The sequence below is a fragment of the Bacillus rossius genome (assembly GCF_032445375.1).
Source record: "Bacillus rossius redtenbacheri isolate Brsri chromosome 9 unlocalized genomic scaffold, Brsri_v3 Brsri_v3_scf9_2, whole genome shotgun sequence".
NCBI classification, from domain to species: Eukaryota; Metazoa; Arthropoda; class Insecta; order Phasmatodea; family Bacillidae; genus Bacillus; species Bacillus rossius.
This window is the reverse complement of record NW_026962013.1, coordinates 32,613,396-32,638,530: the sequence shown is the minus strand read 5'-3', so window position 1 is coordinate 32,638,530 and position 25,135 is coordinate 32,613,396. Positions and strand designations below refer to the sequence as shown.

Sequence of the window (25,135 nt, the reverse complement as noted above, 5' to 3'; positions counted from 1 at the left end):
TAGTCACGAGAGGCTCCGAATAGCAGGGAACCGATAACGACATTTAAAAAAAAAATTGGTTGTCTGTAAAGTCAGTTTACGGACGATAGTTTAACGTGACGTCATAACAAAACATTGATGAAATGATTGCATACTTTTATGAATAAAATTTAATCTTATTTATTGAATCATCACTATTTTGTATGGATACCAAGAAGGAGTGAAGTGAAATCTACAATTTAATTGATAAATTTACTTTTATTTGCACTCATTAATTCAAATATGTTTATTACTTTAACGAAGAGATTATTTTAACTATAACTTTTATACATGTTTGCTATTTAACTTCTTCCAATCTGTGCTATTCTGTTAAGGATAGGACGATGATAGGAAAAGTAGGAAACGAATGTGAGTGTTTCAAGTTTAATGTGCCTCGAAAAAGTCAAATCTATGGTTGTTCCAATCGAGTGGAAGAGAGATAGATGCGACGCAAGCGTACAATGAGCGTAACGGGACACATCGTAACGGGACAATGTGCGTTAGGGAACACCTTTTCGTGCGTGCAGCCGGCGTTCATCGATTTATTAGACGTTGTCACGTCAAAAAAAAAAATTGTAAATTACCAAATATCTTGCAGTCCGGCCAAAAGGTTAAAATGGACAGCGGACACATATGTGTTTGTGGACAAGTGTTCGGAGTTCTTTCTGGTGCAAGAAAATAACGCGAATTCCGCAGGTCCGTGCTAATCACCCATGATCATACAGTGAAGTGATACAAATGAAAATAAAAAGGTTCTAACTATAGGTTATTTCCCATGCCACTTAATCACAAGCCCACAAAAATCAGCACGTGTCCCGCGCAGAGCGATGCACACATCTTATAAGTGGAACAGTAAAAAGAAAATAGCATAGTCTTTAGTAGGTAATCGTAGGAATATTAAGCCAAGGCTGCAGTCACTGAACACAATAAATTTATTAGTTCTTGGTACCGTAGTAGATAAATCTATGTTGGTGTGGCCTGTCTGTGATTGTGTTTTTAATTTGTGAAATGTTCCATTATTAAAACCTGGGCAATAAGGCGGTGGCATAAAAATATCTTTAAGAAGTTTTAAGTATAAACTATTAAGATGACATATTGACTGTGGGTTTAGTTATGTCACGGTGTTGAATATTACTGATTGCAACCAACATATTCAGGATAACAAATAAGCTCGGCTTCATCTATCCAATGGAATGTGGTGGCGCAGTAGTAAAAAGGCTGGATTTGCATTCTGCAGGACGCGGGTTCGAATCCCATGTACATCCATTCATATTTTGTTTTCTCCGGTGTTTTACGAATCAACTTCATGCAAATGCTATAAGATTCCTTGCAACATGCCGTGGCTTATTCCTTCCCGAAATATCCCTCACCAAGACTGCCATGACATAAATTATAGCTAACATAAACAAGTATTTTTACTGTCAAGAATGTGATAAAATTGCATATGCCCAAAATTTTTCATGTCAAACATTTACGAGAAATATTTTTTGCACTTCCTGTTTTCTTCTGAGTACAGAAAACATTCTATTCGCCTTGGTTATGTGCCTTCATAATTTATTATTATTATTACTACGCGCGTCGGGAAATGAACAGTGTACTCTGGGTGTAACAAGCTGTCAGGTTAGCTTGCACAACACAGTACCTACAATGAAGGTCATGTCAGCCGGCAGGACTGACCTTGGCGCGCAGCGCCTTTAACTAGGGGTGTCCAGCGGACACGTCTCTGTTGATAAGCCACGCGCGTGGGCTGAGTTGCGTGGGCGGGCAGCCAGCTGCCTCTCCGCGCGCGTCAAATGTAAACACAGAGACCAAAGTACAACAAAACTTATTATAATTATAAAATTCAAGGGTCAATTTAGCTACTACGTGTATCAGCGGACAGTTCACAAATTACTTACTACAAAAATATTCTCAGTGACCAAAAAAAAACATTTAAAAAATTTTTTTATTCAATTTTTTTAAATTTTAATTTTAGGTATGACCTTTCAACTTAGGTATGCCTATAGACGTAACCACGCTCTGCTACCATTTTGTAATACCCCAAGTGTCTTAAAGAATAATTAAATAAGTTGGTTAAAAGATTTGGAAACTCTGAATACTGGGGCCCAGAATTAATAGCTATAAAAGTCAACATCAGAGGCGACACTAGGAGTAAACAAAGAAAATTTAGAGACTCCCTACGAACACTAGGGAGAAATGGGATCGTTATTATAGATTACTTAAATAAAAACAACAGTTACATCTATAGACTTCCTTATTTTATTAATCATTGTTCATTCTTTTTTTTTATAGATTAAATATTCTTTTGTAACGTCTGTTTTTCATGGATAAGTGATCTTACTTAAATTCCTCACAATTACACTTATTATATTATATTCTTTGAACTTATTTACTATAGGACCGGCCCTGAATGTTTAACAAAAATAACAATATTTAAAAACATGAATGAAATTAACATCGCTAACTTTACAGGTTGTACATATAGTCCTTGCAAAACATTATATAAATTTCTTCTCCTCGAACTGCTTTTACTGTCCGCTGTCTTAACTGGGTTACACTATTTTTGAGTTCGTAAATAAAATAATAGAATTATGCGGGTATCACCCGGGGCTGTAGGTTGACGGTGGTCGAGGTAGTAGGCCTAAAGATGGTGGATTCTGCTCAGGAACCGATTACAGAAGTTCTGGCAGAGGATTTTGGTTGCCCCAAACTTGGAACCCTGTCTGAAACAGAAGTCCAAATTCCAAAGAATCAGACCTGTTTCCAGACTATACTTAAATGGCGCAAAAGGCCAATAGAGGGAAATTAAAGGGGGATGACGTCAAGACTTACCAAAACAGGGGGTGTTGGTCCTGGCGCTCAGGAGAGGGCGTCTCGTCTCCGAAAACCCGAACCACGATGCGCGGTAGACACGGAAGTCATCATGATTAATTAAAAAAAGAATATATAACAAATACTAAGTTTCTCTACTTTTAACTAAACTACTGACTGGTTACTCTTAATTTTAAATAGGGACTTCATCCCTCTAGTCTGAGAAGACTACATAATATACGATGCGATGTCGATGATTTGCCGAAGATCGCAGTTACAAACGGTACCAGTCAGTCAGGAGGCGCGCACCGAAGTAACTTCAGCGCGGGGTATCGTCAGTATATCATAAGCGCGGGGTCTCTAGAGAATGGGAGGGGGGTAGGCTCTGAGCCGAAAATTACCGAGCCCACCCGAAGGTGTCCGGCATAAAAAAATTAGATCTTACTGGAGTGACTGCGCGACTGAGGCGCTATCTTTTGGTGGCGAGAAGAAGTACTAATAAATCGACTAGTGACCGACGAGAGTGTCAAGCTAGGGGGTAATGGAGTAACCAGTGGTGCCACCTAGCGGCCTGAGACATAAGGGGGAGAGAGGTTGTCGTTACCTCCGCGCGAGCGCTGGTGTCGGCGCTGGCGATGCCCACAAGTGGCGTTAGTGACCACAGCCGTCGCTAGATGTCGTTAAAGTCCAGAATCGTAACTGCGGCTGTCAAGCCTGAGATGGCCTTGAATTCGGTTAACATCCCCGTACGGTCGTCGCTCCTAGCTTCACTTCTGAGAAGAAAGGGTGGGTGAGCAGGAGGGGGATGGCTTCAAAAAACGCATGGTCTGTGGGACGCAAGGCCCACGGGATCCTCCTGTCGTGTCTTGCTGCTAGTGAACCTTATACCGATTCGTGACAGAGTTAGCAGGGCTCAGCACTGCTTCACAAGCTGCTGTAGGCAAAAGAAGTCACGTGAAGAAATAAAGTTACCGGCCTCCGACGTGCCTGGAGGCGGGAGAAATATTAGCCAGAATGCTAGCCTAACATGAGGCTGGGAAAGAAAATCAGCTCGCCTCTGAGAACAGAGGCTGATGGCCTGGCCATAAGGAAATAAGATGAGTAAAAAAAATAAATTTCCAAACATATTTAAGATTACAAATTTTTAAATAAAACGTGCCTAAATCCCTAATACACGACACAGTTATTACAAAACACCAGAGTTTAGGAGTTGGCTATACAGACTCGATCCCACAGGCCATTTTGATAAGTTAACTTTATTGTCATTAATATTACTTGAGGGCTTTTCCTGTAATTATATCATGATAGCTCTATATTTGGTCTTGAATTTCCCCAGTAAATATTCACTAAATATTATCAAATACCCTAATAGAGGTGAAACGTTACGCACGTATATAGCTGTGAGCACGTATGTAATACAGGTCGAAAATAACGTTTAGTAATCCTAGGCCTGACTTGTAATAACCTGTCGAGTCCGTCCGTCCGTCCATCCGTCCGTCCGTCCGACAGCCATCGAGCGATTTATAACACTCCGCTCTACTGCCATAGTATTTTTTTTTTCATTTCAATGCTGACAACTGTACAATAAATTAAAATATTTTGGAAAAATCTATTTTATGTAATTATATTATTTAGAATTCATGCAAGATTTAAACTCATTAAACTCAATTTTTTTCAATATGGTATCTATTTTCACATTTCTCTGACTTAACCATGCGTGATTAATAAACATCTGTGATCAGGACCATTTTTGTTAAAAAAAAAAAAAAAAAGCAGCATTTGAAATCTGTTCAAACTTAAGTTAAAAAAAATGTGATAACAGCTAAGCAATTAAACAATCTTTAATATCTTCTGATATAATAAGATTTGACACGCAAAAATAAAACCTGGCTGATATTTGGAGGTTATGATTTCATCCATCCGTCAGTCTAAAGTTTGAAGTTGCCAAACTTTCCACGGACGGACGGATGGAATTTTGCCGGGCCAAATCGTTGACTGCGTGTCACGTGATCGTCGGACGGAGGCGACGGGCTGTGGTAATGGCCCGACGACGACTGCGAGAGAGAGTTGTCGGAAGGAACTGACAGGAGGAATAGCAATGGCGACGAAGCGACGCAACCGGCCCAGCTCGAGAGACCGGGCCCCGAGCGCCGCCGTTGCGGGTTGTCCGCCGAGTTCCGTTCAGGGAAAAGAGCCGGCTGATGACGTCGGGAGGTCGGGTGTGTTCCCGCAGAGTCGCAGCGGCTGAGCGAGGTGCTGAAGAGGCCGTACAACCTGTACAAGCCGGGCTGGTACGACCAGTACGTGATGGGGCTCGTGAACCAGGTGTCGCAGGCCATGGACGACTTCGTCACTCAGGAGGTGAGTTCGCGCTCCCTGGCGCTCTGTGTGTGTGATGCGCACTTACGTTCTTTTAATGACTCTTCCAGTGGGGGAATAGTGATTAAACATAACTGTTTTGGCGTAAGAGGCCTGCTGTGTTTGTCCGTGCTATATTAGTTGGGTTGTCTGTCATTTGTCTGTAGTTACTATTCTCAGTTCACTGGGTTCGTCAGTGATGTAATTCTTCCTGACTAAATTCCTACCACGGGATACCCTTTGCTGCCAAGATATTTAACATTTAACATCAACTGATAGGTATTTGCTTGTTCTCCTTGTTTCGTGTATTCATGTATGTTGACCATTCTTGAGGGTTTTTCCACGAAAACCAGTGTAAACAATAATTGTGTGCGTACAATAAATTATTTTTAATGTTATGTACGCTATTAAAAATGTTTTTAAAATTTTCTTCGTAACTTACGCATATATTCCCAAACTCACGGGAACAGAGTTGTCTTTTGTGCATGAATGCACAAGATTCATTTTAGAGTATTATGAAAAAATCATAAAAAAACTTGTCAAGTACGTTGTTCTTTTCGTATGCAAGTTTATATCATTTACCACAAAACATACCTAGGAAGTTGGAATCAAGCGTACGTAGAATTAAACAAATATCTAGATATCTAGAGCCACGAAAAAACTCTTCGACTGTTTAAGGGGCATTATTTTACAGAAAAAAAACTAAATTTACTTTAATTTCTAACAGTGTACTGGTGGCTGAAATTTCTGTTCAACAGTTGTTAATGACCTATGAATTAGTGTAGTACAATGGAACATGTGTTCAAGGTTATGTAATAAATAAGTTATAAAATAGTTATCCAAATTACTCGCCGAAAACACAGATGGCAACAGCAGTGCTCAATATACCGTTTGCATTTATAATGCCCATTGATCGATAACAAGGTCTCATTCATTTGTGGGTTACACTTGATTGGGCAACAAATTCTTATTTTTAATAATTGGTTCAGGGTTGTCAAAGGTGTTTCAAAAGCATTTGGTCCAATTATCTACGTGAATCGGTCGTTTACGTGCTTCAAGTCTGCTTTGCCACCGAATGAATCCAAGTAATAATCGTGGATCTTATCACTGGCGACAGGTGTACGTATTCGCTGGTGTGTAACGGAGGCCGCTTGCCCCGTGTCGCAGGTGACGAACCACCTCTTCCAGCAGCCGCTGCAGCAGTTCGGGATGGACCTGGCCGCCATCAACGTGCAGCGCGCCCGCGAGCACGGCGTGCCCAGCTACAACCAGTACCGCAGCTGGTGCGGCCTGCCGCTCATGGAGCGCTGGTCCAACATGCTGCACGCCATGCCCAACTCCACCGTGCACCGCTACAACGACGTATACGAGTCAGTGGCCGGCACCGACTCCCTCCTCCTCGTCGTCTTCATCATTATAGCCCCTTCATCACCAACAACCTCATCCTCCACCTCCTCATCGTCTTCATCTGCCTCCTTCTCATGATTATAGCCCCTTCATCACCAACACCCTCATCCTCCACCTCCTCCTCATAGTCTTCATCTGCCTCCTACTCATGATTATAGCCCCTTCATCACCAACACCCTCATCCTCCTCCTCATGATCGTCTTTATCTGCCTCCTACTCATGATTATAGCCCCTTCATCACCAACACCCTCATCCTCCACCTCCTCCTCATCGTCTTCATCATTATAGCCCCTTCATCACCAACACCCTCATCCTCCACCTCCTCCTCATTGTCTTCATCATTATAGCCCCTTCATCACGAACACCCTCATCCTCCACCTCCTCCTCATTGTCTTCATCATTATAGCCCCTTCATCACCAACACCCTCATCCTCCACCTCCTCCTTATCGTCTTCACATCACCGTCTTCATCTTCCTCCTACTCATAATTATAGCCCCTTCATCGCTAACATCATCGACATCATCTTCCTTCTCCTCTTCATAATATTACCCATCAATTGTATTATCACAATCATCTTCATCTTTTTCCTCATCATTATCGTATACTTCACCCCTTACACCATCATAATCATCACAATATTCATCACTATCATCATCATCATATCACCATCATATTCATCGTCGTCATTCTGAATCGTCATGTAGTGGATGATCAACATAGTCACCATCATCATACCTAACATCATTATCATCACCACCTTTAATATCGTCATTTAACCTAATCGTCTCCATCGTCATACCTAATAGTCTTCATCATCATACCTAATCATCACCGTCATCATACTTTAATCGTCTTCAATATCATCACATCATAATTATTACTATCATCAACACAGATGTCTCATGAAAATAGTAAATTATGAGATGAGGCTCACCCCGAATTTACTTGCTGCATAATTTTTTTAGAATTTTCGCAACTAAAACAATTAATTGAGAAATCCTGTTTCTGTATCTTCAAGAGAAATAGCCTGCGCTTAGTATCGTATAAATTTGTAGTTTGCAAACTGGTTATAAAACCATTTTTTTTAAATCGTTAAAAATATATATATATTTTAAATAAAGCATTAATTATGAAATATTAAACGACACATTCCTCCTGTAGTCAGTTTCAGTGACAAAGTGCGCTTAAAATAAATGGTCGCAGATGGATTTCAGAGGAAATCTCGCGCGAGCGAGAGATCTGCGGCCGCCGGTCAGCAAGGCGAAGATGCGCTCGGTGAAAGTGCGCGGGTTCGACCTTGTGGCCATGCTTCCTGGTGCGAGTACACGCGATACTCGCAGTAAAGCTGTACAAACAACCCACACACTGCGTGCGCACGACACGGCACAGTAGCTTTACTTTCGATTTTCCACGCGCGTGCGTGATACAGCAAGTACATGCAGATGCCAATCTCTCTCAGAGCTTTGACGTTACCGTCCTTTTCGGAAAGTGAGGCTGAAAAAAAAAATCAGCTGAAAGAATTTAATTTTAACTAAAAAACATTTGAATTCAATTTAATTATGTAACTGATATATAATTATTTACTTCTTGACTTATTTTGATATTTGTGTGTGTTTGACAGTTATTTACTTATTTAATAAGTATAAACTACGTTTAGTTTTAACGACAGTAAGTGATTAACAACGAAGCAATGTCTCGTAAATTAAAAAAAAAAATATTAAAACTGATTTCACTTAATATGTGTGAAATACCCAGATCGAAACAATCGTTAGCTATTCTTCTACTGACGTGGGGTCTGCTGATTGGCGACGAGCAGAAATAGACGCACGACACAGAGAAAAGTCAGAAGTTCGAAAACTCTCCGCTCACAGAGCGCGTGGCATTTTCAGGTGCGTGTACTGTTTTCCAGTGCGGCAGCTACTATATGTTTGTGTATGTGCGACTTCCGTGCGCGTGTGCTGTGCGTGTGCTGTTGCGTATGTAGCCAGCCTTTGGGCCTACACTAGACATTGTTTTGAATTTGTTTTGCGGTACTTCAGTACGTATTGTTCAGTTAAACGCTGCATGGTATTCAAATTAGAGTAGATAATTCTGATTGATCTTAGTGGATTTCTTTTTTGTGGTGATGTTTATGTATACAGGTTTCGTGTCTTTTATGTAAGTTATGTGGTTACGCGTTCACACGAATGCGTCGAAGAGAGTTACGAACGCACTAACGGTGCGAGTGGGCGTCGTGAAACAACCTGTACATACTCTTAACTACTTGACTATATATGTCTACGACTCTCTCCAGGGTGATCCGGGCTCGATCACAGGCGACGTCAAACCCGCGTGTTTCGTTCGCGAGTGGTAAACGTGGTTGGACGTTGCCGTGACCGGTGGGTTTTCCCATGGTACTCCCATTTGCCTTCAACCATGCGTTCCGTCGATTTCCCATCCTCGTCTAAAAACTCCGTGTAGCCTCTAATTATACCGATGTGAACGAGGAGGTAAGTTTTTTTTAATACTAAGCCACAGCTTGTAGTAGAGGTTTCGTATTATATTTTACTGGTCGATATTGCATATAAACGATCTTTGGGAACCCATTGTTGTCATTATTCGCGAACTGGTGTCATAATTATGACAGTTGTAGATACACAACCCACCATTCCCAATTAAATACGTAATCAGTAGAGACCTGCAAAATTCGCGGATTCATTTCATGATATGCTACAATTCAAATAATTATACCTTAGCGCTGCTTCTACCACTGGTTCACTGTTAATCTGGAGTAATGAGGGCCAATTAAGGGACCCTCGCTCAAAGAAGTGTCGAATCACGGACACTCGGTCGAGACGACTCACAAGTCAGCAGCCAATGAACAAGGTGGCATTTGCCCGAGTGTGTAGAGTGTATAGTAGAGTCTATCCTGGAGGTCATTGAAGCCGCGAATTTTACAGGTCTCTAGTAATCAGTCATGTTCTCCCTATGGTTCAGTACCATTAAAAAAAACGTTTTATTTGCTGTCTGACTGTACGACATGGCGTCCAGTGTAATAGCCGCACTTGTATGGCTGCCGCAGTCACCCGGATGACATCGACCTGTGGTCGGCGGGGGTGGCAGAGCAGCCGGCGCCGGGCAGCATGGTGGGACCCACCTTCAACTGCCTCATCGCGCGCACCTTCAGGCGGCTCAGGACCGGCGACCGCTTCTGGTACGAGAACCCTGGCCAGCCCGGCTCCTTCACGCCAGGTACGCACAGACCCCCACCGTCACAGATGAGCAGTTGACAACCAGAGGTAATGGGTGGTAAGCCGCGGCCCGCGGGACTCTAGGAACCCTCAGGTTCTATGCCAACACAGGGATTTCGAACTGGGAGGCTCGCATTGGCTATGATGTCACGAGAGATGTGTTTTTGACGTGACAACGTCTAATAAATCGATGAACGCCGGCTGCACGCACGAGAAAGTGTCCCGTTACGCACATTGTCCCGTTACGCTCATTGTACGCTTACGCCGCATCTATCTCTCTTCCACTCGATTGGAACAACCATCGATTTGACTTTTTCGAGGCACATTAAACTTGAAACACTCCCATTCGTTTCCTATTTTTCCTATCATCGTCCTATCCTTAACAGAATAACACAGATTGGAAGAAGTTAAATAGCAAACAAGTATAAAAGTATTTGTTAAAATAATCTCTTCGTTAAAGTAATAAACATATTTGAATTAATGAGTGCAAATAAAAGTAAATTTATCAATTAAATTGTAGATTTCATTTTACGCCTTCTTTGTATACATACAAAATAGTGATAATTCAATAATGATTCTATTTTATTCATAAAAGTATGCAATAATTTCATCAATGTTTTGTTATGACGTTCACACGTTTAACTATCGAACCAATTTTTTTTAACCTCCGATGTGCTATATAAAAAAAGAAAAAAATTATATAACAGAATAATTTTATCACCAAAATTTCTACATAATCGCCGAAACGATCGAGGCATTTGTCACATCGTAACACAAGCTTCTCGATGCCTTCTTCTAAGAAGTAAGTCGCCAGTGAATAGACACACAAGGCCAGCGCCTGTATCTCCGTCTCCCGCACGACACCGCTGTAAGGCGGGTGGACTAATCGCACGGCGCACTGGCTCCCGCGTCAAGACATACCATCGCAAGAGATGCTAATAGTGGGGCAGAATGCGCTGAAATGTTAGTCCATACGCCTTACAGCGGCGGCGGATACGTAAAACTTAAAAAAACGTGTTAGGACTACTGCAAGAATGCTATTTTGTTTTCATTCTACGGTCGTGTTTATGTACTCACTTTATAAAAAAAGAAAAAGAACTCGGAAGTTGAAACACGGCGAAAGTTTATACGAATATCCGGTTATCTGAAACTACGAAGATGCGAATTTTTCGTTGGATATTCCGTAACTTTTCTGTGATTTATGACAGTGTAACTTTCACTGTAGCAATGAGGTTACTGATTACTTCGCAGGGCAAGTAGAGACCGCGTTAAAGTAAACAACATGTATGCTTGTGTGAACTGCTTACTGGCGCCGCCGAGCGGGCGAACAAATACTATGTCCATCACACAGCTGCCGCAGGCAATGGCGGCTGCGCGCGAATCGACCAGCTCGCGAAGAGCGCTTGACTCCTCGCAGGCCTGGGAACAACCCCGCAGCGCGAAGGGTTGTAATCCCCTTCTCAGACCGTTTGTTCGATCAGACAACGCTGCGACACAGCGTGCCGCAAACTGTGTTGTCGTCACAGCCGTTGCGGGCCTCGTGGTCCGTGTATGCCAGAACTGGGGATTGAACCAAGGGCCCGCGAAAAGTTCCAGGCCGCCGAAATGCCGCCCACTGCCTTGTGTTGTGGAATAGAGTTTACGTGTGGATGCATGTGAAAAAAGATGACACTGAGTTACTTCTTGCGTGTTGTTTAAAATTTTGTTTCTTTGGTGGGGATCGCGGTAGGGACTCGAACCCACTCGCTGCTGAGGGAAATCATATGAATAAAGAAGTGGGAGAGGAAACAAGAGTTTGAGATTTGGAAGGGAAAAAAACTGGTTTGAATCCCAGTGTGAGCTGTTTCAGTCGTACTGCCTGCCCTGTGTTCTAAATCCCCATCAGCGTCAGAGATTAAAGGTTTCTATTTTTTTTTTCCTTTTATTCTCAAATATATTTTAACTGTATAAATTTAATCAAACAACCACTTGTATATTATTTTTGGCAAAAGGGCACCGAGTGCTGGGATGTCCGTGTATTAAAAAACTGTAAAGTGCAAATATGTGTAATAAAAAGCTTTTGAATTTGTCCGGGGCTGGCGGCACTGCTGAAGGGCCTGCCCAGGTGTGTGCGCGCACACAGGGAACCACACATAACTTAGAGACACACAACTTAGGACTGTCATAACTAAACACACAACGAAGAAGCACACAACTAAGACGTAACGTATAAAGTCATAACTTATAACTATCCCAACTTAGAAACTCACAATTTAGAGTTGCCATAACGTAGAAACACGTAACTTAGAAACACACAACGCCGAACCACATAACTTAGAAACACACAGCTTATAACTGTCATAACTTAGAAACACGCAAAGCAGAAAAGCACACAACTTAGAAACTTCGTAACGTAGATAGAAAGTCATAACTTAGAACCATCCCAACTTAGAAACTCACAATTTAGAACTGTCATAACGTATAAACACGTAACTTAGAAACACACAACGCCGAACCACGTAACTTAGAAACACACAACTTAGAACAGGCATAACGTAGAAGATTCTATCTTGTGTGTTTCTCAGTCGTGACAGCACCCCACGCGCACACACGCGCACACACGTACACACACACGCACAGTCACGGCAGCTCCTGCTGGTCGCAGCGACGTCCCACCACGCTCACCTTGTTCCCAGTCTCGTCCGGAACAGTGTCGCGCGTGACGAAATGAAGTTCCTCGCGAAGACCGCCACTGAGAGAAAGGTTTGTTTGCCTCAACAAAAATATGTGTTTGTATGTGGCGAAATAAATATATTTTGTTAATTCAAACAAATATTTTGTAGTAGAAAAAGATTCTGTCGACCCATCAAAATGATGTTGTCAACTACAAATGTATATTTGGTTAGGTGTAACAAATAATTTTTGCTTCTTACCGAGCTTTGGTTAAGCTAACGAAATATTTTGTTCCGCCAAGTAAATATTTGTTTCGCCATAGGTATACAAACAAATATTTGTTTGATTCAAACAAACCTTTTTCTCGCTGCCGGGTTCTCGACGGGCGCTCCCTGTCCGCCATGTTGCAGACCAGCTGGAGACCATCCGGAGCGTGAAGCTGTCGCGGCTGCTGTGCGACTCCGGCGACCGCGTGGAGACCATCCAGGTGTACTCCATGGCGCTGCCCGACGCGCAGACGTGAGTGCCTGCTCCGGCGCCGCGCGTCTCACACGCAGTGGCGTAGCCAGGATTTGTGTATGGGGGGTGTTAAGAAGCATGCCCCCCCACCCCACCCCGTATTAAAGCGGGGGGTCCGGGGGTCCTCCCCCGGGAAAATTTGGATTTTAAGTTGTAAAATAGTGCTATTTTAACAGTTTTCGGTACTTAAATTTAAATATTGTAATGGTAAACTTTTTATTAATTTTAATATGAAATTTGTTTGAGTGATGAATAAGAAATTAATTAAAGATTTGGTGCTAAGGGGGGGGGGGTTAACCCCTAAACCCCCCCCCCCTGGCTACGCCCCTGCTCACACGCCTCGTGCGCGCAGACAAGACGATCACGTGACATCAATTGCTTTTCAATGCACTGAAATAATTTGTAATTAATATACTGCACACAGGGGCGCAACAACTAAATTTCCAAAAAGGGGGGGGGGGCAATATACCTTTTTTTTTATAAAGAATCATCGATCCCCCTAATTGAAGCGGGGGGTCCGGGGGTCTTCCCCCGGGAAAATTTGTATTTAAAGGTGGAAAATGGTGCTGTTTAAGCAGTTTTATTATCTAAAAATTGATTACACAGCATTTTATTTGCCCCCGTTTGCCCCCACTTCAAGGTTTCAAAGGGGGGGGGGGGCAAAATACACTTCCCCCCCCCCTGTTGTTGCGCTCCTGACTGCACACAAACACTCAACTTTTGGATCTCAAACTTAAGTTTGAAAACGTTTCACGTTCATATAATTAACGAGAACCAACAAATTGTGGAACTTCGACGCTTATGTTTGACTAATGAATTAAAAAAGGTATTTTTTTAAAATTTTCTATTAGTCCTTGTTGTGACTATCGAAGTTCGCAAATTGTATTCCAGAAAGTTTCACAGTCAAAAAGTCATACTTGGCGAGTCAGTACGGATTGTACGTTCCTCCGACATTCACAAAAAGCGAATATACACGGGTGCATGCTGACACACACGGGTCCGCTATCGTTGACTATCTTCACGATTTCGGCTCGTGAGTGAAGCAGAAACGGGCATGAGCACTAAACTTCAACCTATTAAATTTCCGTAGCATTGTGCGCGCGCATTGCGATGGGTACCAAAATTTCACGCTCAACGCGCCTAAAGAAGTATATTAAAAAAAAATGGCGACTTATTTACTAATTAAGCTTTTTCCCTTTGGATTTTGTACCGAACGAAACTCACATAATTACAAAATTGACTATACCACCTTCATTTTCGAATTTATTTCTCTCCAGGCTAGAGTTAAATTGCCTCTTTATTATTAGGTCGATTTTTATAATGTTCATTGGTCGACAAACAAGTCACATCTGCACGACAGTACACTCATGTTCATACTCGAACACTTGGAAATGACATCAGAGAGAGAGAGAGAGAGAGAGAGAGAGAGAGAGAGAGTTATTCCACATTATTGAGCGCGTAAGTGTTTCACGTGCACGTGCAGGATGTATGATCGATAGGTGCTTTCGGGTTTCTGTGTACTAGCTATTACCTGCTATATTGTCCGCATGGGATACATTTTCTCAGTCCACGCGGCTCTGCCCAGAGTGTTGATTTCTTCACTGCCTCACGTACATATGCACTTATTAAACTAATTATGCTAAGCGAAAACATACCCGTATAAACTGCGGTCATGGGAAAAGTATGGAGTGGCCATCTATTTGAACTTATCTTTACTGATATTGCGAAGAGAGAATGTGTGTTCTTTTATTTGTTGGTTACCTTGTAAGAAATCAACCCGATATCTACTGGACCGATTTCCAAAATTATTTTACTAATAAAAGTCTACATTATTTTGGATGGACTGTATTTTTTTTAAATATATTTCATTGAGATAAAGCATTTTTTGTAAGTAAAACCGAACAGAATTAATCACGTTGGCTGCTTTCTTGACTTACGCTGGTCTAACCGTTACAGATAGTTTATAACACAATAATTGAATTAGGCCGACAAACTTAGGCTGCAGGTTCGTCACGACAAAATAAGATGAAAATATGCGTACTACTTATGGTCTGAAGCACTTCCCAAGCTGGAGCTTAAGAACACTTTTCTTGTAAATAATAAAGTATTTCAGATAGAACACTGAACTTCTTAATTATGATTAATTTATCAAGTTCTACAACCACCGCGAAGTTGGTAGCTGTAGAAAAAAAATATTAATTGAAATAATTGGGAGCAACCCCTTTATTTTCCACATATTGCTGTTGGCATGTTACTACCCGCAATTATTTCGATGAAATAATTTTACTAGAGTGAAAAAAAACTCGGTGTGGTTGTAAAACTTCGTTCAATTAAACATAATTAAGATGTTCAGTGTTCTATCTTAAATACTTTCTCTATTATTTACAACAAAATTGTTGTTCAGCCCCAACTTCAAAGACGTCCTGTATATCAATCAAAAGTAAACATCATCTCGGATCTTTATCCAGTCTGTCAAAATTTCTACGGCATATTCGTTAGATAAGTTTGAAATTTAAAGCTACGTACGAAATAGTTAGTTGAAAAACGACATTCATTTAGATGTTAAATATCTTTATAGTAATTATTAAAATAAAAAAATTCTTGTCCACCCGTGCGGAATTAGTGCACCGAAGCTTGTATTCTATATTCACTCCGGCATAGCCTTATTTAGGAAGATACGGGATGCTGTGGCATGTTCACCAGTGTGTGGCGGAACACTGCTCGCCTTGCGCGGGGACGCAACACTGACGCCGATGTTCCTGTGTCCCTTCTGCAGGAACCCTCGAGTGTCGTGCAAGAGCAGGGTGCTGGCTCGCCTGGACCTCAGCAAGTGGAGGGAGGACCCTCTGCCGAAGCAGGTACGACACTCCCCGCGCGAGTACCGTCGGTGAAATGTCAACCAATCACGAGGAAATTTAAAAGTATTTGAGGTGCGGGGGAGGGTTTCCCTGCAGACTCACTCACAGTTTGAAAAAATATATATATATATATATATATATATATATATATAACACGTATGAAACCCCTCACTAGTATTAGCATGCTAGTAGTTGCCATTTGGCTTCCGTCTCATCAACCTCATAGGCTGCGTGTAGTCTCCGTGGTAGCAAAATAACGTATCACTGCTCAAGAGTAGTGAGCCCTTGCCCTTTTTTTTTACGGTTTGCTATTCAGTTGTTTGGTTTTAACTAAGGGCTGGTCTACTACTCCTGTGCCGCATATTTATTCCCCCTCTCCCCCTCCCCCCAGGACATACAGGAGAAATGACCAGGGCTGTCGACAACGCAGGTACATACTTGGGTTTATTGGAAAAAATTTGGTAAGTCCAGTTTCTGAACTCTGGTGTTTCGTCATAACACAGACGAATGGAATGGTTCCTGTTTCCAGAAGTAGTTAGGAAGTGCAAAGCATATTTCTCATGGATGTTTCAGACATTAATAACAAATTGGCAAGTACGATTTTTTTTCTCATTTGAAGAAATAATATTTGTGCCTGTTTCTGTTAGTTACCAACTTTTTCCAGTTATCTAAATATATTATGTTAGTTTGTTTTCAAAAGAGTAGGCCTGTGTGAATTTTTTAATATATGACTAAAATAATATTTTTACACATGAATTAATAACTTATGTGTTTTGGTGCTTAAAATTTCTGTGGTCATCTACCCAGAACATAACTAATGTAAAATATCATTTTTGTTTCAAGGTTACTATCACTGCTGAACAAAACATTCGTCCAGATTCGCAGAGAAGATCGTACGTGAGGTTTCCTGAATACATATTCCTCCCAGTGTAGATCGACAAACAATTTACAACTGGGTTAAACAGAAGACTGATGAACCACAAGAGCCAATGATTAAATGGATAAATTTCATGGTGTTTACGATTGAAGTGAATGTCTCAAAGATTCAGACTACGTAATTATCACTTTCAAAATACTGTGGAAACATTGCACGTTATTTATAGCTGTGCTGTTTTTTGATTGTGGACTTGTGTACAAAAGAAGAAACATGTATTAAGACAGCATTAAAATCAAGACCACGCTCAAAAAACAACTATCGTTGAATTTGGTGCACTTTATGTAAATAAAAATATATTTTTGCAAATTTACAAGCTCTATCAAGTTTTTAGCCATTAACTTTGCAGTAAATGTTACACATTACTTGCGACCAGCGAAAAGAACAATTTGAACATAACTGCTCCTTTAAAACTCACTTTTAAGAGCACCAAAACACAGATGTGTGGCTTAAAAACAGCACACAATGTGAGTTTTTCAGAGGGCACGCACTGTATTGTACACCTTTCCTTTCTAAATCACGTTTCACCTAGTGCACTGCTCTAATTATTATTACTTAGTGTCGAGGCAGGTGGCGCAGTGTTGGAGCTCTGGGCTGGCAGAAGTGTTGGAATCCTGATACAACCGTGTTATGTTCTATATAGATTCCTGAAGTTCCCACCAGGGCAGTGCTGGGAAGGTCCCTTGGCTAAGGCCAAATTCAATTACTTTCCCAATGTGGTCAATTATGTTTTTGAATTTTATTTTCTGTAATAAACTCATTGTCTGTGAGACGAAACTCAAGAACAAGAATTAAATAATTAATATATTAGATAAAAAAATATTAAGTAAACCAAATTCTGCATAAACATCATGGAATTTCAATGATGTTGAAAATTAAGTTTCAAAAGTGAACTGCCATTCCAAACTTCTAATTTTGTTATTTTTTTTAGTAGGCAAGGACTATCGCAACCCGAAGATTGTTGGGACATACTTCTGACATGAGTTTAACGTATATTATTAAAAACAAAATTAGCCAATCTTCAAAAACACTGTCTCCCTAGATTTATAAACTAAAATTGTATGATGTGTATTAATAACTTACCCAAAATCTTAATTAGTAGAAAACGAAAACCACATTCATACTAAGTTTAAAACTTAGTCTATAAATATACATTTATTTTATACAGGCGTTAGGGGGTTTAATAGCATATACCTACATACGCTCTACACGGTATATCCCTATATGTATCAACTTAAATGGTATGATGCATATTAATAACACACCCAAAATCTTAATGAGTGGAAAACTTAGATAAAAATTGGGGCTATTATTACATGTGCCATGGCACATTTAATTAGTTAGGTACAATATTGTTTACATTTGTTTATGACCTAAAGGTAACAATAAACGAGATAATGCAATAATTATACTTCATTCAGTACCCTCAATAATACTTGGATAGGTATCATCGCATTCTTCCGAAACTATACTGCTCGTTTGGAATACAATCTTATTACTTTCTCATGTATATATGTAGCTGCTTGGCAATGAGAAGTCAGCCCATTTGGTTTAGTGGTCGAAACTCTACACTGATGACTCAAGGGTTGCGGGTTTGGTTCCTGGATAGGTATGGGGTTTCCCACTCGTGAAAAATTTTCTTCCCTGCTTTACGACAATTTTTTTTTTGGTCGTCCCTTTATTCTCATTCTGAGGAAGGTATTGAATCACTCTGCCATGAACATTCTAAGGTTCGTAACGCAGCTGGAGTAATATGGCAGTATGGACTTAACATTACTCTGAATGAAACAAAATCCAGCGAAGAAGGCGTTAAAAACACAAACTTTGAATGATTGAAAGCAATAAATATCATTAACTATTTTTAAGTCGCTGTCATCTAGAATTTAAATGCACGTTTTCGGTAATACACACAAGATCTACAGCAGTCAAATATCTACATGTTTGTTAGGTATTAAGCATAATTGACTCTACCACTGTTAAAAAATTCATCTTTGGACACACTTTTACCATATTTAAACCTTTATTTCCCAGGCTGTTATTTAACCTGACGTATTTTGAAATAAATTTCTTAAGTTGCTTTATTATGCTGCACGGTTTTCTTCGTAGTGACATGGTAATAGGCCTCCTGGGGGAACTAACCATGTACAATAGAGTAACGTGTTGAGTGTCGTACCTCCAGATGTTTACCTCCTGTAGTAGACCTCTAAGGTGATGTGGAAACCGGTAAGTCAGGTAAGATATTTCTTGAATCTTTTGTGCTAAATATGCATTCTAAACATTTGTTCAAAGGTAAAAACCACGTCTCTTCAAAATTAGCATTACACACCAGCTCTCTTTGCTACTATACTAAACAAATATATGCATTTTCTATCGTGCATTCGACCACTTCGCCGATGGCTGTTCCTGTAAGCCGAAATGTGAATGTGTTGTCATTAGGAATGTAGGTTTGTTTCGAATCTCCCTTTACATGATACTGCCCTGGGAAGTAAGCAAAACCTGGGTCCTACCACCATCTGTCATTGTAGGAACGAATCCTGTGATGTAATGGTTAGCTGCAACGCCAGTGTTGTGTTTTAAGAATTTTGTTTCAGCCAGACAGTTTACATTTTTAATTCCAGTTTAGTTTGTGATCTTTTATACCCATTCAGTACAGATTCCAATTAATGATATTGTTGACGCGACATCCATTCATGCAGAGCTAAAGGCACTGTCTTGTAACCTTTGCTCCTGTCCTACATGACCCCTTGGCGAGTTCAGAGGCAGTATCATGAAGCTCAATAAATCAGCTTGCTTGTTTCAACTGATCAGTTAACATCATAGTTTAAGTATGGTTTTTAACATATTTTCTTATTTCTGGAGCTCCACACGCATCTCGCCATGATCTTTTTGAGCAGGGGGCTTAACCCCTCCTCTCCTTTTTAGTTCTTCGCATTGTCCAGTTGGGCATGTGATCAGGCACCATGCTTATGGGACAGACCAACTCTGGCACGAATGTGTGCTTGCCACAATGTTTAGGACTAGGAGTAAGGGCCATTGCAATCATTCACACGTTTTTCATTATCGAAGAGTGAGAAGGTCTGTACAGTTGCACTTGTAGGTGCTACATTAAAGCTGGATGTTACTACTACCTGACATGTGAGCACTGTTTTTACCCAGTTGGTATCCTGTTCCCACGGGTCTGCAACACATGGGTCCATGAGTGTTCAGGCTAGGCTGCATATCATAGTTCTCCACCTGACGTCCCTTGGTAAGCCAAGCGGGCTGAGCGGTTCGTGCCTCGCCTTTTTGTAAGATGTTGCTCTTCCCGAGAGAGCCGATGCAGGGCAACGACATCTAATAACAATGCTACTGAGAGACATCCGCCACATCTCCATCATTCTTTCGGAGACCATACTATGTCACCCTTACCACTTCCCGAAAAAAAATAAAACAATTCTGTATCCGTTGCCATCACTCGTGGCTTCGGGGCTGAGACCCGGGGTGAGCCTAGTGGGGTGACTGGTGCTGGATGGTTGAAATCTATCCGGGAGGGCACCAGGCTAGCTTGCAATATAACCAATTGTGGTTACGTGGGTCGTCAGCCCTAGCATGGTCCACCTAGGTCCGTGGCTGTTGCGTGTTCACTGAATGTGTTTGTCGTAGTCGCGGATATCACCCACCATGCGATACTTGTCCGAGCTCAGTACTAGGGTCGTGGTTCAGTCCTTGTGGTGGGGGGAAAATATAAAAAACTCCTATCCGCACTACTAGTAAAAGTTTGTAGGTTCGGGTACAGTTTTTAATTAACTCCTCACACAGTCTCTTTACATGGGGCTACCTGAGGCACAACACCCGTGCACCCGCGGAGTGATGCTCGGCTGCACGTGTTTTGGTGGGCAGGCGCCTAGTGCGGGCTGCCCCCGTGGTCTAGTGATACGTTCGTAAGATAGGCTAGCTATTGCCCCCTCTCGTTGATAGTCGGGATGAAGTTACATTAAAATGTTGGCGACTGAGGCGTTATGTCAGTCACGCTGCTGTGGTGACACGCCCGATGGTACACACAATGTCTTGATACTGAAACCCTTATTTACTATTATGAATATTTACAGATATGATTCGTGATGTACCACATGTAATCCTGACTCTATGTCGCTCTCGGCACAGTCTACTCGCGTACGTCTCGCAGGCTCTGAACTCATCTCAGCGGCCACTCGTCACTTGGGCCTGACAAATAGATCCCTGATTTCGCTAAGTAGTTCGCTGGACTCCCCACTTATCCCGCTTGGTCTCACCAGTCTCTGCTCGCCGACCCGTTCCTCTGCGCATGTTCGTGTCGTCCTCTCGCCAGACGCCCACTGCCGCCCCTGCCGTGCGTCGCCCCTCGTCCGCCCATCCTCCCCCCACCCCGCGACACGCACAGCACTCGGATGCTTCCGGGTGTTGGCCTCGACTTCGTCGCCCGGTGGACAATGTTGTACAAATATTCGACATATTTATGAAAAACATCTAATTATTATTACAAACAAAATATTACATAAATAACACTAGAGTTCATTACATATAGGTATGTTCATGTTGTCCCATCGTAATGTTTTATTAAACAAATAAACACAATAACACTCAACACACTGCATGGGGCAGGGGTGGATCAGGGGTTGGCGCAGCATAACGGTCTTTATGAGCAGGGGAGACACTTGGGTCGACGTCATGTTAACTATTAAAACAGGTACTGACGTCGTACTGACCATGGCTGTTAAGCCCGTGCTCCGCACCGCCAATACCGTATTCCGTTTTCGGAGCACGCCCCTTGCCCAGCCGGATTGAGTCAGGCGAGCGCCTCGGGCGTGACCCCAATAGACATAATGAAATTTAAAGGTACGGAACCCCGGAGGCTCGAACCCATAATTCAATTAAGGGAAAAGCCATTAGTACGAAATTACTAATTACCCGACATGTAATAAGTGTGTCGTAGCCACTCCGGGCGAGTACACCACGCACGGAGCAGACAACAAACCTCATTAACAGTTACCGCGGCCACTGGCCTTAATTAAAATGCCCGTGACTATGATCAAGTCAGAATAGGAGAAATCCCTCTAAAACAATTCGCAGTGGGACAATATGTTAGTAAATTTACAGTCGCCCACTTGATGTCACAATTTAAATAATTAAATACATTAAAACCATTGTTAAGCCTTAAGCACCCAATTACCAGGTGCTACATTTTAATTGGGCACCTGGAACATGTTTTAACTGGTAATAGAGTAAATTCAATTAATATAATTTTTTTGACGCCGACTCACAAAGAAGAGAAAGTTTCTCTTCCTTGAGAGGCGGCCATGTTCGGCAGTCTCAAACCACTCCGCGCCGGGAACAGACGTGTGTCCGTGGGCAGCATTCAAGTTTCTTTCATTGATTATTTTTATTCTGTACTAAATCTTTAAATTTAAAACCTCTTATTAATTCATCGCTGCCCACGTCGACTCGGCGCGTATTTTACGGAACCGGGCCTATCCCGACCGTCTTCATCGTGATACCGTGCTGCGTATCATATCACTCACGTGTTTCGCCGAACTTAGGAGCTCGCTCATCGACCCCCCCCCCCCTGCACCCGTTAACTTTCGGCGCTGGCCGTCTCCAGCGAGCATCGACCCACGTCCCACGAGACTGCCGCGGTAACCATTGTCACGTAGTGTTGTGTTTTTTTCTTGTTAATTGTGTAACCGCTAGACGTCGCCAAGTGTTGGTGAGAATTTTTGTAGCGGGACTGAACCGCGGAGCGGACTTGTAGAGCGTACCGTGTACCCACTTGGACCCCCGGTGAAACTCCCAAATTAAATGTATTCTCACCAACTCGTATACAATCATTTTCCGTAATCCACACGGCCGAGCGGCCTTCACAACCAAGGGAGAACCATTCAGGTTACATTCAAGCCGTGTACCTGGCGGGGCACGCGGGGGCAGAGTACCCACGACCCAACATGAACGGCCTAGCAGCCCGCTAGCCTGGCGCCCCTCCGGACAACAAGAACATCGCGACGCCCGTAGCGCCCGTCAGGTACCCCCGGACCTTTCACAGAGGCCGGGTGACGGCAGTACACACTCCCTAAACACAGTAGAGGGGCTGACTCCTTCTTAAATTGGGTTCCAAACTACTAAATGAAATACCTTTCAGAGAAGACTTTTTAATCACGTGTTACTGTTTGTAGTGTACAGTTACAGAATTTTTGCGGGTAAATTACAGTGACACTTGAAAAAGACAAAACACGCTGTGCACTTTTAGTTATGAAGACTTTCGGGTGAAGTAACGAATAAGGACTACCTTATTAGGATACAACTGTAATATAATTCGCAAGCTGTATTTCAGAATGTATCCAAACCTAATCCCTCTTAGTTAACGAAAAAGCTACCATTAATTAATTAAAATTACACAATTTATTTCGCACGATATTGCCGCTGTCTGTGGGATATTTGGCGTAATAAATGAATAGATGGTTGCCAAATGTTCGCTAGAATGCATTGAAATTAGCCTCGTGCAATGTACAGTTTATTAAAATGGTTGCTTTTACGTTACCTGACAGGGATTGGGTTTGGACACATTCTGGAATTAGGTTAGGTTACAGTTAGCGAGTTAGGTTACAGTTGTGTCCCAACAAGGTAGTGCTTATTCGTTACCTTACCCGAATGTCTTGGAATAACGCCCCTAGTCATCTGTTAGTAACAAAAGTTAGCCTGACGCTCTCTTGGAATAAAATCTAAATTCATTCTCGTCAACTCCCATTATGCTCAACCCGGGTCACGAACTCTGAACCGCGGTTGATGGCATTATGAGATTACTAAAATGTTTTTCTTGAAAACTATCTTTGTACTATATAGGAATGCTCTATAGAAGAATCATACGCTGACAGTATGGAACCGTGGAATGGAAACCGACCTTTCAGCGTTTGCTTAGAGATCGAATAGTGTTTTTGTTACCGTGGTCAAGTAAATGCGCTGGACAGCAACAGCAAAACATGGCGCCATACTGTATGGGAGGGAATTCTACTACACACGCTGAAAACATCACTTTTTTAACATAATTTAACGAAAATAAAAGCATATAAAAGAAAGAAAAATGTATGAAATATACAACATAACAACATATATGTACCATAATATTAACAAAAAAAGTTTTAAACAATAAAAAACTTAAATTGTTGAAATATCAAGATAAACACAGCCCATATATTTTACAAATTTCTTTATATATAAACGTCTCCAGGACTCATACCATGTATTGGCCGAACATCAGCCATGTACCAAATGAAAGCTGTCACCTTAATTAACAAAATATACTCATCAGAATTTTAGTCTGGGCCGACACTTTTAATGCCGACGGACAGCAACAAGATCGCGCGCCCAGTTTCACTTGCAGGCAATAGCTTCACCCGCCCATTACAGGCCTTGAAAAAACCATTTTACTTCTCCGTTAAAAAGTGAAATATGAAAATTCAACAACGAGGTCCTAAGTACAAGATATAAGGCTTTTTATTTAACCAAAAAATTTGTAATTTAAAAACATTTTTTAAAATTAATTAAGGTCAAACAAAGTTCATATTTCAGAAAATGGCATTATATTATAACGACTCCAGGACTCATACCATGTATTGGCCGAACATCAGCCATATACCAACTGAAAGTTGTCACCTTACTTAACAAAATATACTGTTCAGAATTTTTGTCTGGGCCGACACTTTTAATGCCGACGGACAGCAACTAGATCGCGCGCCCAGTTTTACTTGCAGGCAATAGCTTCACCCGCCCATTACAGGCCTTGAAAAATCCATTTTACTTCTCTGTTAAAATGTGAAAAATGAAAATCCAACAACGAGGTCCTAAACACAAGATGTGAGGCTTTTTATTTAAACTAAAAAATTTGTATTTTTAAAACATTATTTAAAGTTATTTAAGGTAAAACAAAGTACATATTTCAAAAACTTGCATTATATTAAAACGACTCCAGGACTCATACCAAGTATTGGCCGAACATCAGCCATATACCAAATGAAAGCTGTCACCTTACTTAAAAAAATATACTGTTCAGAATTTTTGTCTGGGCCGACACTTTTAATGCCGACGGACAGCAACAAGATCGCGCGCCCAGTTTCACTTGCAGGCAATAGCTTCACCCGCCCATTACAGGCCTTGAAAAAACCATTTTACCTCTCCGTTAAAAAGTGAAATATGAAAATTCAACAACGAGGTCCTAAACACAAGATATAAGGATTTTTATTTAACCTAAAAAATTTGTAATTAAAAAACATTTTTTAAAATTATTTAAGGTCAAACAAAGTTCATATTTCAAAAAATGGCATTATATTAAAACTACTCC

At 41.4% G+C, this 25,135-nt stretch overlaps 1 protein-coding gene across 1 annotated transcript in view; it reads left to right on the top strand.

The window, feature by feature from the left end:
- Nucleotides 1-17,100, top strand: part of LOC134543189 (peroxidase-like) — an 82,582-nt gene extending 65,482 nt beyond the window's left edge. The window contains exons 11-16 of the mRNA XM_063388082.1: nt 5,063-5,190; nt 6,355-6,557; nt 9,657-9,826; nt 12,888-12,996; nt 15,773-15,854; nt 16,698-17,100. Of these exons, the coding sequence (XP_063244152.1) occupies nt 5,063-5,190; nt 6,355-6,557; nt 9,657-9,826; nt 12,888-12,996; nt 15,773-15,854; nt 16,698-16,787 (782 nt within the window). The 3' untranslated portion in view covers nt 16,788-17,100. The remainder of the gene's footprint in view (nt 1-5,062; nt 5,191-6,354; nt 6,558-9,656; nt 9,827-12,887; nt 12,997-15,772; nt 15,855-16,697) is intronic.
- The last annotated feature ends 8,035 nt before the right edge of the window (nt 17,101-25,135 follow it).